Source organism: Kogia breviceps, chromosome 8 (assembly GCF_026419965.1).
Source record: "Kogia breviceps isolate mKogBre1 chromosome 8, mKogBre1 haplotype 1, whole genome shotgun sequence".
NCBI lineage: Eukaryota > Metazoa > Chordata > Mammalia > Artiodactyla > Physeteridae > Kogia > Kogia breviceps.
Window position 1 is genome coordinate 10,613,382 of NC_081317.1, and position 15,656 is coordinate 10,629,037.

Below are 15,656 nucleotides of genomic sequence, written 5' to 3' on the forward strand. Positions count from 1 at the left end.
AATAATATTAATCCATTGTCTTTTATGCAGTCATATAGTATTATACTGTCACAAATACATTACAGACACCCTAAAGGTGATAAACCCAATTTGCATTCATTAAAAACGTAGTATACAGGTCCAGTGGTTAGGACTCTGCACTCTCACTGCCGAGGGCCTGGGTTCAATCCCTGGTTGGGGAACTAAGATCCCATCAGCTGCACGGTGCAGCCAAAAATATATACATATAAAAAGGAGTAGAGGAAATAGACCCCTTCTGTTATATACTCATCAATCCACACTAGATTGTGAGCATCATATTTTCATAAGATCCTTACAAGCAGGAACATGTCCAGAGGAGAAGGCAGATGACCAGTGTGATAAGAGGACTAGAAATCATATACTGTGTAAGTCAGTTTTGGGGACTAGGGATATTAAACTCCAAAGGCTGAAAATTCTTGGTGGAAATAAGGAGGGAGCAGGCTGGTTCAGGTTGGGCAGTGTCCACAGATTGAATTAAGATAAGTATGGGTTTTTTTCTTTGTTTGTACTACATGGCTTGTGGGATCTTAGTTCCCTGACCAGGGATTGAATCCAGGCCCCTTCAGTGAAAGCGCTGAATCCTAACCTCTGGACTGCCAGGGAATTCTCAAGATTGGTATGTTTTTATTACAGAGAGCCATGTTTAAGCTTCAGGAGCCATAGTAACTACTCTCAACCCTTATGAATCCATGTGGTATAGCACCTCTGCTTCACTTCATCCCCAGCCCTCATCACCACCACTATCACACAGATGAGCAGCTTCTGCTTTTCTAGAACAAGGCCATCTTACTGGTCACATTCATAGTTCCAGAGGCACAGAGAAGTTCTCAAATATTTATTTAGTGAATAAATGTCAAGAGATGATTTGAAGTAAGAAGTAATAATTATTAAATAGTGAACCAATGTCTACTTTATACTTCCAAATTAAAAAATACTTACTTGTTTAGAGCCATAATGTGGGGATCCAAGCTATCTATTAATGAAATATATGTTTACGTGTTTTTTCAGAGAAGACTCCTCAGAATCAACCAACTCTTTTTTCCCTAAATGAACAAGGAATCCTTAAAAGTTCCCATTAATAGTCCAAATAGGACAAACCACAAATTTGCAGGTTTTTTTCTCCAACTGGAAAACCTAAATTTGCATGAATATGAAAACTGTTTTCATTGCAAATCGAGACTTGATTCCTAGTTCAAATATTCCTACGTATAAGAGACTGGAAGGAACTAGGGACTTTGGTCTGAAACTTTATGTTCTTACCCCCACCTGTTGAGTGATGGGATAATATTTTCCCTGAATTCATTTCCTGTGGCATTCAGTTAATTGTAATTTGTGAACCATTTCATCTGTGTTTCCAGGCCTAAGCAGTTAATGGTGGTAACATTGTCTTTTTCCCATCTTTCATTCAGTGACATATAGGGATAATTTCCAAACATTCAGTTAATACCAGTCTTGTAAATTGCTAACTTGCTTTCATGCAACTGATGTCATTTTTTAGAAATGTCCTCTGTGGAACTCCCTGTGCGGCCTCTGGAAATGGATTTTTATAGTGGTTAAGTGTAGAAGAGGAATAATATATTAGTAGAGGAGAAATCCTATGATTTTTACTTATTTCTGTTTGAATTCTGTATTCACAAATGAAATTTTGAGGATACCTGTTCCCAATGTCATTTCTCCTACACCGCCTGATGCCTTCATTTCAGATAGTGGCAACCCATAAAACTGAGTGCAGTCAGTACTTAGACTATGCAACTGATCAGGGAGTTAGAACCAGCAATCCAGTTGAAACAGATCCCCTTTGTTTTTGATACCCTTTAGCCAGCCAAGTTCCAGATTGCCTGAGTTGTCAGCATAATTTTAGTCTAGTGAGCAGCTGTACTCTCCATTTCCTAAATCTGGCCTTCATCACAGTCTGAAAAGCAGGTTTTGATAAAAATCAGTTTCCAAATGTAATTTGCGTAACCTGAGCCCTTGGAATGGGTAAAATGCTCTTTGTGGGGTTGGGGAGGTATTTTTGTAACAGCAGGGCTGAGTGGGGGTATGACAGTAAGACGCATTTCAACAACAGGTTTTGGTCTGCATTTAACCAAGTTAAAGTAGAACTGGTTGCTAATATGAAGGTACTTAGTGCTCACTCACAGCATGGTAAGAATACGTATAGTTACACAGATTTTGTTGTGACTCCAGTTGTTTCTTTGGTTTAAAAAAAAAAGGCAGCAGCAGCACTGAGGCTCAATTTTGATACATACCATCCTTCTCTTCCTGTACCCCACCCCCATAGGAGGTAGTTTGTATAATGGGAAGTCTGTCTTTGGAAAAGTAGTAAGGTTGAGGTTCAGATCCATCACTGACTAGCTGTGTGACCTTGGGCAAATCGCTTTCCTTTTCTGACACTAGGCATGTACCTTTATCTTTTTCTTAATAAAAATAAAATACGTAAGAAAAATTTTAATGTTTGATTTTTTTACATTTCATTACTTTTTATTTTGAAAGTATGTCTGGATTACAGTTCTTTCTCCTCTTAAAAGGCTTTATTCTTATGTTTATCTTCTTTAAATGCATATGAATTTCTCCTAGTTAAAAAATAAACATTTGCTTAAATCTGTTGCTTCTTCCTGCAAAATGTTTCTCTATCACTCTTGGAGTGATAATAAAATGCTAATTTTATATCTTTACCACTCACCTGTTTTTAACTGAATCTGATTTTTGTTCTAACCAGTTCACTGAAACTTCTCACCAGTGATCTTTGAGCCTTTTCTTATTCCTCACACTTTTTGACCTGCATTATGTTTGACAGTGCTCATCTTCTTTGTGAAACCGTTTTTGTCCCTTATCTTTCTCATAATCATGGATTTATATTCTACCTGTTTCTTCTTTGATCATGTCATCTCACTTTCTTTCTCTAACTTCTTACCTTCCCCTCTCTGTGTCTCCATTTTACCTTTCAGCTGCTTCTCCGCACATCCCCTTCCTCCTTGGAGTTCTAACCTGTTGCCATAGCTTCAACTCTCCCATGGGTTGATGACTCCCAAATCCTTCATTCTAGCCGGAACCATTGTCTTCTAAGTAACTGCGTTTGGAAAACTTCTGTCTGACTTGCCCATCATCCTCTAAAGCCATCGATTTTTGTCCCTCACTTAGCTTTTGCTTTACTCTTTTCTATTAGTGATATCACATTTCTCACAGCCACCTTGGTTTAGAGCCTCGAGTTCATTTTTTAAACACTTTCCTATCCCATCCTCCCCTCATCCCCCCTCTGGAATCTACTCAGTCAACAAGCCGTCTCTAGGGCTCCTATGCTTTCTTTTCACTTCCATTCAGCCATTCCTTCGTTACCATTCCCGTTACCTAGATGCCCATGCCATCCATCCTGTGGCAACCTGCACATCATTGTGAGGCTAATATTCCTAAAATACTGCTTTGATCCAGACATACCTCTATTTTAAAATCTTAGTAGCCTTTTATCAGCAGGATAAAATCAATTGCACTCTGTTCCAAACTTTCTAGACTTATCTCTGACCATTCCTCTCTAGTTAACTATAATACCCTATGCAGTTCCTTCAAACACACCTTACATTTGTGTTCTTTCGTTTTACTATTCATGATGTCATTTCCCTTTCCTGAAGTGCCCTGCTATCTTTTGTTTTCAACCTTTTTATTTTGAAATATAATACTTAGAGAAAAGTAAATAAAACACAAATTTACGGCCTAATGAATTAATATAAAACAGGCACCACCCAAATCAAGAAATAGAACCTTGACAGGATCCAAAAGCTTCTCTCCACCCCAGCAGTCTCTTCACTCTGTGTCTCTTTCCCCTCTATTGCTTGTTTGTTATTGTTGTTGCTGTTGTTGTTTTAACTTAATAAAAATGGAATCCTACAGTATGCATTCTTGTTTTCCTGGTTTCTTTTACCCAACACTGTTTGTATGCGTCATCTATGCTGTTGCAGTAGTTCAAATACTTTACTGCTGTAAAGTATTATATTGTACGAATTACACTGTTTATCTACAGTAAGTTGATGAATGTATAGTAATTTTTAATTTGGGACTTTTATAAAGCATGCTGTTGTGAACATCTTTAAACTTGTCTCCTAATACACATGTGCATGTATTTCTGTTGGGTATGTACTTGGGAATGGGTCATAAGATAGGTGTATCTTCAACTCTAATAATGACACACTTCCATAGTAGTTGTACCAATAAACACTTCTACCAGTGGTATGTGAAACTTAGTTTTTCCAAATTGCCACCATAGCTTGAAGTCATTTTTAATTTTTAGCCATTCTAATGGATGTATAATAGTGTATCACTATAATTTTAATTTGCATGTCTTTGATTACTAACAGGTTTGAACGTCTTTTCATAAGTTTATTGATTATGTGGATAGCCTCCTTTGTGAAATGCCTGTTCAGGTCTCTTGCCCAGTTTTCTACTGGGTTGCTTTTTTCTTATTGATGTAAAGGAATTTTATATGTTCTGGATGTGAGCACTGTAGGTTGTGTGTATTGCTTATATCTTCTTTCACACTGTGGCTTGCCTTATCACTCTCTTGCAGTTCTTCATTTTAATGTAGTCCAGTTTTATTAATGTTTTCCTTTATGTTAGTGCTTTTTATGGCCTGTTTCAAAAATCTCTTCCTACCCCACAAAATCATGAAGATATTCTTCTTTATTATCTTCTGAGTGGTACATTATTTTGCTTTTGATACTTGGGTCTGCTATCTACTTGGAATTATGGGGTGAGGTAGGATCAAGTTTCTTTTTTTCCCCCATATTAAGTATCTGATTGTCCCAACATTGTTCATGGAAAAGAATTGTTATTTTCCTCACTGCTCTGCAGTGCCACTCATATCATAAATTAAATATCCATATATGTATGATGATGTTGTAGGATTCTCCATTCAGTTCCTTTGGTCTGTTTGTCTACCTGTGAGCCAGTAAAAGATATCTTAATTACTATAGCTTTAAAATGAATATTGATATATGGTAGATAAAGTCATCTTATTTTTTCTTAAGTATTTGTGCTGTTTTTGTTCTTTTGCATTTCCATATACATTTTAGAATTAGTTTGTCAGGTATACACACACAGACACACACACACAGAATTGGGATTTTGAATGGAATTTTACTGACTCTGTAGATCTTTACAATAATAACTCTTCCAACCTATGATCATAACATACCTGTCCATTTACTGAAATCTTCTTCAATTTATCTTAGAAATATTTCACATTAAATAAGTGTATTAAAATTTTTACATAGAAATCTTATATGTCTTTATTAGATTGCAACCTAGGTATTTTATATGTTTAGATGCTATTGTAAATGGCATCTTGAAATTTCATTTCTGTTTGTGGCTGGGATAGAAATACAGTTAGTTTTTAAATTTTTAAAAAAATTTTACTGTGCTTGCTAGAACCTCCAGTACAGTGTTGAATGAAGGTATTGATGATGGGCCAACCTTGTCTTCCAATCTCAAAAGAAAAGGTTTTTTAAAGCATTTCACCATTAGGGCTTCCCTGGTGGCGCAGTGGTTGAGAGTCCGCCTGCTGATGCAGGAGACACGGGTTCGTGCCCCGGTCCGGGAAGATCCCACATGCCGTGGAGCAGCTGGGCCCGTGAGCCATGGCCACTGAGCCTGCGCGTCCGGAGCCTGTGCTCTGCAACGGGAGAGGCCACAACAGTGAGAGGCCCACGTACCACAAAAATTAAAAAAAAAAAAAAAAAAAAAGCATTTCACCATTAAATATGATATTTGGTACAGGTTTCTTTGGATAGTCTTTATCATATTAGGCAAGTTTTTTTTCTATTCCTAATTTGCCAAGAGTTTAATAATAATAATTTGATTTCTATCAAAGCCTTTTCTCTTTTTATTAAAGCACTATTTATTGCTTTTAAGATGGACTTTTTTTTTTTTTTTTTTTTTGCGGTATGCGGGCCTCTCACTGCTGTGGCCTCTCCCGCTGCGGAGCACAGGCTCCGGACGCGCAGGCCCAGCGGCCATGGCTCACGGGCTTAGTTGCTCCGCGGCATGTGGGATCTTCCCGGACCAGGGCACGAACCCGTGTCCCCTCCATCGGCAGGCGGACTCCCAACCACTGCGCCACCAGGGAAGCCCAAGATGGACTTTTTTAAACAAAATACTTTCCAGAATGTTTCGTAAGTTGCAATTTTTTATCAGGTTCTGGTCTTACAGGAAATGTGTCTTTAATAACAATAGCACAACTGACATTTATTGTATTTACTGTATATTAGGAATTGTATTAAGCAGTATAGTGTAGTATGAAAGGTCTCAGATCCTGGTTCAAGATTGTCTGCTTAGAATCCTGGCTCTGCTGCCTGCTAGATAGCTAGGTCCTGTTGAGGACCTGGGGCATATTTTTTATCCTATGTGTGCCTCAGTCTTTTACATCTACAAAATGGGGATAATAGAGTTGTGAGGAATGAGTGAATTATTATATGTGACACATATAGAACAGAACTTGTTACATAATAAGCACCAGGTACATGTTAGCTGTTGTCATCATATACCTATAATCGTTTATTCCCTAGCAACTGCAGGAGGTGAGTACTATTGTTATCTCTATTTTACAGTTCATAGTGAGACTTAAGAGAATTGAGTTGTGTGTCCACAGTTAACAAAGCTAGGATGTGGGAGAGCTGGAATTCATACCCAGTGTGTCTTAACCACGAAATCAGTGTATTTTAAACTTTTACAGTTTGATCCATAGTACACTGTGATCCACTGCACACATGTACACACAGACATAAAATGCACACACTTTAATTGAAAGAAAGGTTTCACAATATTTTACCCTTACTACATGTCATGCACTTTGATATTTTCTTTCATTTCTTCCAAAAATGCTAGTCGTGATGCTATGGGTTATGACATAATTTTGAAAACACTGCACTAAGCCATAGTGTTTATTCATTTATTCATTCATTCATTCATTCATTCAACAAAATGAGCTTCTTCTGTGTAGCAGTCATGGTACCAGATGTTACTGTTAATGGTTTTTAAAAATAATAATAATAATAAATTTATTTATTTATTTATTTATGGCTGAGTTGGGTCTTTGTTGCTGCACGCGGGCTTTCTCTAGTTGCAGCTAGCGGGGGCTACTCTTCGTTGCTGTGCGCAGGCTTCTCACTGCAGTGGCTTCTCATGTTGCAGAGCACGAGCTCTAGGTGTGCGGGCTTCAGTAGTTGTGGCTCGCAGGCTCTAGAGTGCAGGCTCAGTAGTTGTGGCACACGGGCTTAGTTGCTCTGCGGCATGTGGGATCTTCCCGGACTAGGGCTCGAACCTGTGTCCCCTGCATTGGCAGGTGGATTCTTAAGCACTGTGCCACCAGGGAAGCGCACTGTTAATGTTTTTGATTGAGACTTAATACTGCAGTATAATCTTGGTTAGGTGTAACTAAGGGGTCCTGCCACTTTTATAAAACAAGAACCTCAGTATTGTAAAATTCTGGTCAGAGTGATGAACAGATAGATTCATTTATAAATATCCTTGTATTCATTTACTTGTTGTTCTTGCTAAATGATGTAGAAACAGGAACATCGATTTGTGTGAGCGGGCACGTGTCATTGGTACCCTGAAGAGACGTTGCTAGGGCTCTTACCTGGTTCAGATTGTTATTAATCTTCTAAGCCAACCATATCAGCTGCTTTATTCATCATTTTCATTATTTCCTTTGAACTTGATGTGTCTGCCTCTGAAGATTAGTCTATGTCCATAGTGACCCTAACCGAGCTCTGCATTAGCCCTTCTCTCTCTACGCAAGAGTTGTTAATGTGTGAAGAAATGAAAATTATATGATAGTTCCTGTTACCTGCCTTAGAATCATTTCTGATTAAAAATAAATTCTTAAGATTGTTTCTAAGTTTTGAAAGACTTAGCAAAAACAAGCATGTTACCTTTCTTTCTGACAATGCCCATGTGTGGTTATGTTTATTTCTCACGAGTAACCAGCAAGCATCGTTGAGAACATCTTGCAGGAAAGAAATTCTGGGCAAATCATGACTGTTTTACATATAGAGGGGTAGGACATAACTTGATGTTGTATCTGTGGATATTTCTGGGTAACTCATCTTGAGTTAGTCTTGCTGAAGCTTAGTAAACTATATTGGCTGTTTTAGAAATGAATGAGATTGTTTCGAGGAAAACCCAAGTTAGAGGTTTCTAGTGCCAAAATTGAGACATTACTTTATATGCCAGTTGTTTCTTCTGCTTATACCCTCCTCTCCTTTCACTTGTCTAACTGGTAGGCATACTTCAGGACTCACCTTAAGTTTTTTAAGTTAGAAAAAAAAAAAAGACAGTCAACAATATTGTCTAGTACTTTAGAGTTCGTAAAGCTGTCTCATTCTAATACCATGAGGAAGCTAGAGCTCCATGTCATTTATAGGTAATCTGTTAACTCATTGATTCTCACAACAGTTCCTTGAAGAAGGTAGTATGATCCACATTTTATAGACTGGAAACTGAGGTACCTCTGGAGAGGTTAAGAAGCTTTCCAAAGTCGCACAGCTAGTAAGTCACAGAGCCTAGATTTGAACCCAAGGATTCTGACATTAGAGACCAAGTTCTTAATCTCTATGTTCTACTGCCTCTGCTCAGAAGATTTTGTAGAGCTGACAGTTGTCTCTTTCCTTTCCATCATTGAGTTGAGACTTACCTTGCCATGGGGCCCGAGTTCAACTCTACCTCCCCACCCAAGCCTCTTCCCTCGACTGCCAGGCAAACCTGTTTACCTAATGCCAATCTTCTCAATTAAAGTTTAAAGTTCTTAGAAACTGTCTTAGTGTTTACCCTCCTCTCTTCTCTTACTCATGGGGAGGAGAGCAAAAGAGGAAGATTCCAATAGTTTTTACTTTAATGTTTGATTTTTTTCCCTTCATCAATTTTCTTAATACTGAATTGGTGTCCTAGAAACCTCCAGTGGTAACTAATGAAGTTTTTCTTTTTAGTATTATTATGAACTCATTGATTTTTATATCTGAAGTGTTGTAATCCATTGCCATCATTATTCTTTTTGATGCATAGTCTGCTCCATTTAAGGCCAATGGGAGGCTTTTATTTTGCTCCCTGTATCCTTTTGACATAACCCCATTATTAGTCTTGGGTAGTACAACACTCATCTTGTATACATTCTGCCTCAAACCTGAAATCAACCATTTCTCTTAGGAGTCCTGGCTCCTGTTCATAGGAAATGGTATTTTTAGAGTACACTGTCTGAGCCCTTCTACCTTCTAGTATTCCTGATCAAGACAAACATTGAACTTCTCTGATAAATTAGTAAGAGTCTTCTCTCCTACTGTTTTTTAACCCATTGCTATTTTTGTAGATAGCAGGCTGCCTTGTTCAGGGTTTTAAATACCTATCATTTTACAAACCCTCAGATTTTCATCAACAACTCTGTCTGTTATCTTACTGAGCACTACAGTTACTAAGAGCCATAGTCTCTACTTTGTTTTTTGTTGCTATTGTTTCTGTTGGTGGTCGTGTTTTATATATATATATATTTTTAATTGAAGTATGTTTGATTTACAATATTAGTTTCTAGTGTACAACAGTGATTCAATATTTTTGTAGATTATACTCCATTTTAAATTATTATAAAATATTAGCTATGTTCCCATAGTCTCTACTTTGAAGTGCTTATTTGCCTGATTTTTTTCCCGTTATATTTTCAGGTAGACTAACAGATTAAGAACATTGACTAGATTAAGAGTGCTGAATGGTTATGAACATCTCCTTTGTGTTGTTAGGCTCACTAGTCAAAGAATACTGTAGACGTAATGAATCTGAAATTTCAGTGAGGCGTATAACATGATATCCTTATGTATAAGATAGAGAGATTTCAGTGAGGCATATAACATGATATCCTTATGTATAAGATAGAGAAATGTTTGGCCTAGTTAACAGCCAAAACTAGTTGAACAACTGTTTCCAGCTGGTTAATTTGGTTAAGTCAGATTGAGAAGGGGCTCCAACAGCTTGCCTGAGGCCACATTTCTGTTGAATATTGTTTTAAGGTTGGAAATGAAAATGATCTAATATTGACCATACAATATTAGGGAAAATGAGGAGGAGTGAGAAATAACTAATATACTGGATGGCAGGACTGGATCCCCAAAGAGTTCCATAGACCAGAATGACACATAGAATTTCTTATATAAAGATAAAATTGGTCAAAGACAAGTGTAAAGTCCTACCGTTGGGTTTAGAAATCCTACCCTTCCCAAGAATGGAATAAGAAAGAGACGTGTTAATGTTATATGTGATAAATACTTCAGGATTTAGATGTCTGTGAACCAGATGTGAATTAAATGTAGGGGGGATTGGAAATACAGCAGTCTCAGAATCAGAAAGTCTTAAATTCTAATTTCAATTCCACTCCTGATTTTATAACCAATTAAATTTCCTTACCTCTTTAAGCTTCATTTTTTTCCCATTATAAAATGTGTAGCATTTTTATAGCATAGCATCAATAATTATAAAATACTATTTGTATACTGGTGTTGATAGCTGCATATATATAAACAAAACCAATTGAGTCTTAAATTAAGAAAATCAAACCATTTAGTTCTGGATACTTTGCTTTATGAGAAATTTTGATACTATATGATTAAGAATAAGAAATGGGAGAATAAAAATTCATAGTTAGGAACCCCACTTATCTTTAAATCTCTGAATGGTTGGTATATGAACTAGGCTAGGTTATACATTTATTTTTTGCCCGTGAGCATGTAACTCAGGGCAATGAGGAAAGCTTCAGGTTAATAGACTTTGGCTCAGTGTAAAGAAAAGCTTTTGAACCATTAAAACGGAATGAATGGAATGAAGTACCTTATTGAGTCACTGGATATGTGCAAGTAGAGTTCCAACCCCTTGTCTTGGAATATCATAGAGGGAGTTCATTTCATGCCTCAGGTAAAGGTCTGTTGGAGCCAATTTCTAAGGCCCTTTCTTAACTCTTAAGATTCTTGATTCTGTAATAGGGGGATAAAGATACCTCTCACAGTCATTGAGATGAATAAATAAGACAGTAAAAACTTCTTGAACATTGCATGGTACACGATTGGTACTCACCGAATTTTCTTTGCCGTATCTATAAGATAAAAATAATCCATGCCCTGGTCTTGGTACAAGTGAGATAATGAATGTAAAACATGCTTTAAATACCCTTCAAGTCCTTTATAAGAATCGGAGGTGCAGAAATCTCTATCTGACGTCTGGACGAGCACCATTTGGTACAGTTTGCTTCTTTCTGTTTGTTCATTTACAAAGGGAGACCTTGGCTTTTTTTTTTAGCTCTGTGTGTGTGTGTGTGTGTGTGTGTGTGTGTGTGTGTGTGTGTGTGTTTCCCAAGGGAAGGGCCTGACTTACCTGCGTAAATGGATAGATTTGCCTTGCCGTGGCCACAGAATATGTTGGTTAGGTACATAGACTTTGAGGGTTCCAGCCCTAGCTCCCTTTCTTACCAGATGGGTAACTGTTAAAAAGTGATATTACCTCATGAGCTTCATGAGTTTCCTCAGCTGTAAAATAAGGGTACCTTAGTTAGGTTTGTTGTGATGATTCAGCACAATAACATGTGTTAGGTGCTTGGCACAGATCAGAATCTTTCCAGGAGGTTTCTTTTTTCCTTTTTGTTTTTTTAATTGAGGTATATAGTTGATTTACAGCGTTCAGGTGTATAGCAGAGTGATTTGGTTATATACATATTTAAGATTCTTTTCCATTATAGGTTATTACAAGACAATGAATATAGTCCTCTGTGCTACACAGTAGGTCCTTGTTTTCTATTTTATATGTAGTAGTATGTATCTGTTAATCCCAGATTCCCAGTTTATCCCTCCCTCCCATTCCCCTTTGGTAACCAGAAGTTTGTTTTCTATGTAATATAATATGATATTTGTCTTTCTCTGCTGGAGGTTTCTTGGACCCGCTACCAAGGTCTGACATAGTTCACCAAGGCGCTTTTTTTGGTCATATGCCTGTTCTTTGGCAGTTGCTTGGTCCAAAGTGGAATTTGAGGGAAGAGGAAATGAAGAGCTATATTCCAGCCTGAATTTCTGCTTTGACTAACTTGTTTGTTGCTAGACAGTGAGTTTCTTGACTATGGGGATTATGATGATATATTTCTGAATACCCAATACCTAGTACAGGGCCTGGACACAGAGTAGATGTTCTTCTGGAATGTAAGCTTCACCAGGGTCTTTTATTCATTGCTGTATCCATGCCTTACAACAGTGCCTAGAAGAGAATAGTTGCTCAGTATATATCTGTTGGTTGCGTGGATGGCTTAGCTGGGCATGGAAGCTTCTTCACTTGTTAATAATTATAACTATCATTTATTGGGTATATACCATATGCTGGGCACTTACATACATGATAAGTAATCCTTACCACCTTCCTACAGGGTAGAAGTGATGGGCTGTTGCTAAAGAAGGTAAGGGAGAAGGAGGAGTCAAAGATACCTTCCAGGTTTCTCACTTGGTTACTGGTCCAAGTGATGATGAAACTCAGAGGAAGGAATGTGAGTTCTTTTTTTAGTTAGGCTGTGTTTGAGGTATCTACTAGTAGATGCAGGAGTCTGTTCCTACAACAAGGGTTTTAAAGATGCCACCTCTTTGCCAGTTAGCCTAGAGAGGGTAATGTTCTGGGTCTATCCAGGGTTGCTAATTTTAGATCTGCAGGCTGAAAGCCATTATTTCCACTGTGTTCTAACTTGCATATGTTCAGTTTCTGTTCCAGATGATCGGGCTGAACAACGAACCTGTCTCATTTGTGGGGACCGCGCCACAGGCTTGCACTATGGAATCATCTCCTGTGAGGGGTGCAAAGGGTTTTTCAAGCGGAGCATTTGCAACAAGCGGGTATATCGGTGCAGTCGTGACAAGAACTGTGTCATGTCTCGGAAGCAGAGGAACAGGTGCCAGTACTGCCGCCTGCTCAAATGCCTCCAGATGGGGATGAACCGGAAGGGTGAGTGGTGCTTGCGGCCCTGCTACCCACGCTTCACCCATCACTTTATCTTTAGTGTCAGCCATTAAGCCTTGGAGTTATTCATTTCCCAAGCATGCTCTTGTACTGTGTACTCATAATCCAAAAATGAATCTGCCTACAGGGATCTCCCAGATTAGGTGGGAGAAAAGACTGGTGAGATGTTAAGGATCCTGTGAGAATGAGTGCACAGGGTCCATTTGACAAGACCCCAATTAACAATCAGGCACTAACTAGGATTAATGTACTCCACTAGTTCTTTTTTCAGGGCATGATGAAAGGAAGCAGGAATTTTATATGAAACGGCAGGAAGGCAGTAGGTCCCCTGAACGTGTTATCATTTTGTTTGGTACAAGCATGGCATACTCAGATTGGGCATACCCAGGAATCTGCATCCAGGTTGGTGAAGAATTTGGGATTTATTGGGAAGTTTTCCAAGAGCCATTAGCCTAAGATGACATGAATAAACCAATATTCTAAGGGGGTTAATCCAGAGGGCAGCTTTGAAGAATCGATTGGGGTGGGGGAAGCAGAAAAACCACCTAGAAAGTTTTTAGAAGAGTCCAGAAGAAAGGTATGAAGGATCTGAAGGAGAGGAGGGGAAAGTAATGGCACAGATGGGGAGATGTGGGAGAAGCTCACCTGATAGGAGTTAGTGACATACTGAGTATTGGGCAGTACCAGAGGTTGAAGCTGATAATTTGAATTAATAGTAAATTAATTAATAAAAGGATGGGCCAAAATGTTGGCCTTGGTATGTGCTGAATTTGAAGTACCTGAGAAGGACACACACATAGATGTCCACTAAGGAAGTTGGATTGGAACTGAGGTGAAAAGTCCTGCTTACAAGTAGAAGTTTGTGGAGCTATTGGTATAGAGGTAGTAAAGTTTTGTTAGTGGGTAGAATCACCCAAAGAGAGAACTTGGATACAGAAGAGAAAGAGGGCCAATGTCAGAACTTTAGGAGTAGTCTCATGGAGGGTGGAGAGCGGTGCAGTGTAGTTCAGTAAAAGAATAGAGGCTCAGGAGGGCAGAGGTTGGTGACAGACTAGCTCTGTGACCTTGGGCAGTTTGCTTTATGTCTCTGATGCTAAATCTTACCTTTAAACTGGTATGATAATACTTAACTTTCAGAGCTCTGTAGAGGATTAAATATGACAATGTATATAAAATACCCAGCAAGGTATTAAGAGCTCATAGTAGTAGTATGGGGTGGGGATTAGTCAGTTTTAATGAATTGTTCAAATTGGTTTTGTAGCAGACACTTCAGACTGTTTTTTTAAATTGTGTATGGGATAATAAGAATTTTTTTGAAAACGTGCCTAATATGAAGAGAGGGAAGAGAGATATAGAAGGGCATTTAGGTAAATATAGGTCATTTATAATTTACTTACAATACTAATATTTACTGAGCATTGTGTGTACCAAAAAGTCTTGTATACTTTCTATGCATTATCTCATTAAGTACACACAACACTATTGTTAACTGTTACCCTCAGTTTACAGAGGCAGCTTAGGGAGGTAAAATGACTTACAAGTAGTTGGATTAGTGGTTGTTGTATTGACATTTAATAATTTTTAAAATGTAATTTGTTATTAATCAAGCAAAACTTGTACCTAACCACACAGACAACACACTGCTTCACATGTCTACCATATGGGATAACTAGTTGCGTGTTGGAATGTGCTTTATTTACTGAATGATAAAAACATTTAATAGGGCATTTAAACTGTTACCAACTTTGTCCTGTCCCCTGTCTATGTTTCTAACCTCATTTGTCCAGAATTTACTGTACCTCAAGCATGCCTTGCACTGTCCTGCCTGTGCTAGGTTCCTTCTGCTACCTAGAAATCCTCTCCCTTCCCCATTATCAGTTTACTCCTGCAGAAATCCTTACAAGCCACCAAGTAATGTCTTGAAGAGAGAGTCTGGTCATCTGACTTGGTTTTGGTCTCCAGTTTTCTCATCTTCCTTTGTTGCCTTCACTGAGAGTATTTTATCAAAGCATATTTATGAGTTGCTTTCATGACTACTCTCTCTGATGAATCGTCCTGCTTATTCAGTCAAGAGTATGAGATTCTGAGGCTTTCAGCCAAACTTGCCTATTTCAGGGAGGAAGAAGCTTACTCACATAACCCCTCTAACCATAGCCAGGAGAAGATGACACATGAGGTGTGAGGGATGTACAGCTGCCTTCCTAGGCCCATTTGTATGCAGAGCAGACAGGCTCAGTTGCATGGTGAACGCTGCGTCTCAGAGAGAAACGCTGCCACCTCCTGGTTGGTGCTGAGAAAGCAGAATTAAAATTGCAGTTGCCATTGGAGTATTTTTGGGGTGATGGAACTATGGTGTTTGACACATAATTTTATGCATCTGTCAAAAGCTATATAACTGAGCACCACAAAAGAAGTGAATTTCACTGTATATAAATTTTTTTAAAGCAACCAGTATGGCGGGTGGGTGGTGGAGAGACTGTTGCATATAGCAGATGAGTCTAATATTACAAATAAATCACATAGCCACACTGAAGGGAACGAGGAAGAAAGGAGCTGGCCTTGGAAAATAGTGTTTTGACTGTATACTGTTAAAACTGAAGACAAAAAGAACTGTATACAAA

At 38.3% G+C, this 15,656-nt stretch overlaps 1 protein-coding gene across 2 annotated transcripts in view; it reads left to right on the forward strand.

The window, feature by feature from the left end:
* NR6A1 (nuclear receptor subfamily 6 group A member 1) overlaps positions 1-15,656 on the forward strand; it is a 210,284-nt gene that overhangs the window by 157,802 nt on the left and 36,826 nt on the right. For both annotated transcript variants that reach the window (XM_059073100.2, XM_059073101.2), the window contains exon 3: positions 12,778-13,020. In XM_059073100.2, coding sequence (XP_058929083.1) covers positions 12,778-13,020 — 243 coding nt within the window. The remainder of the gene's footprint in view (positions 1-12,777; positions 13,021-15,656) is intronic.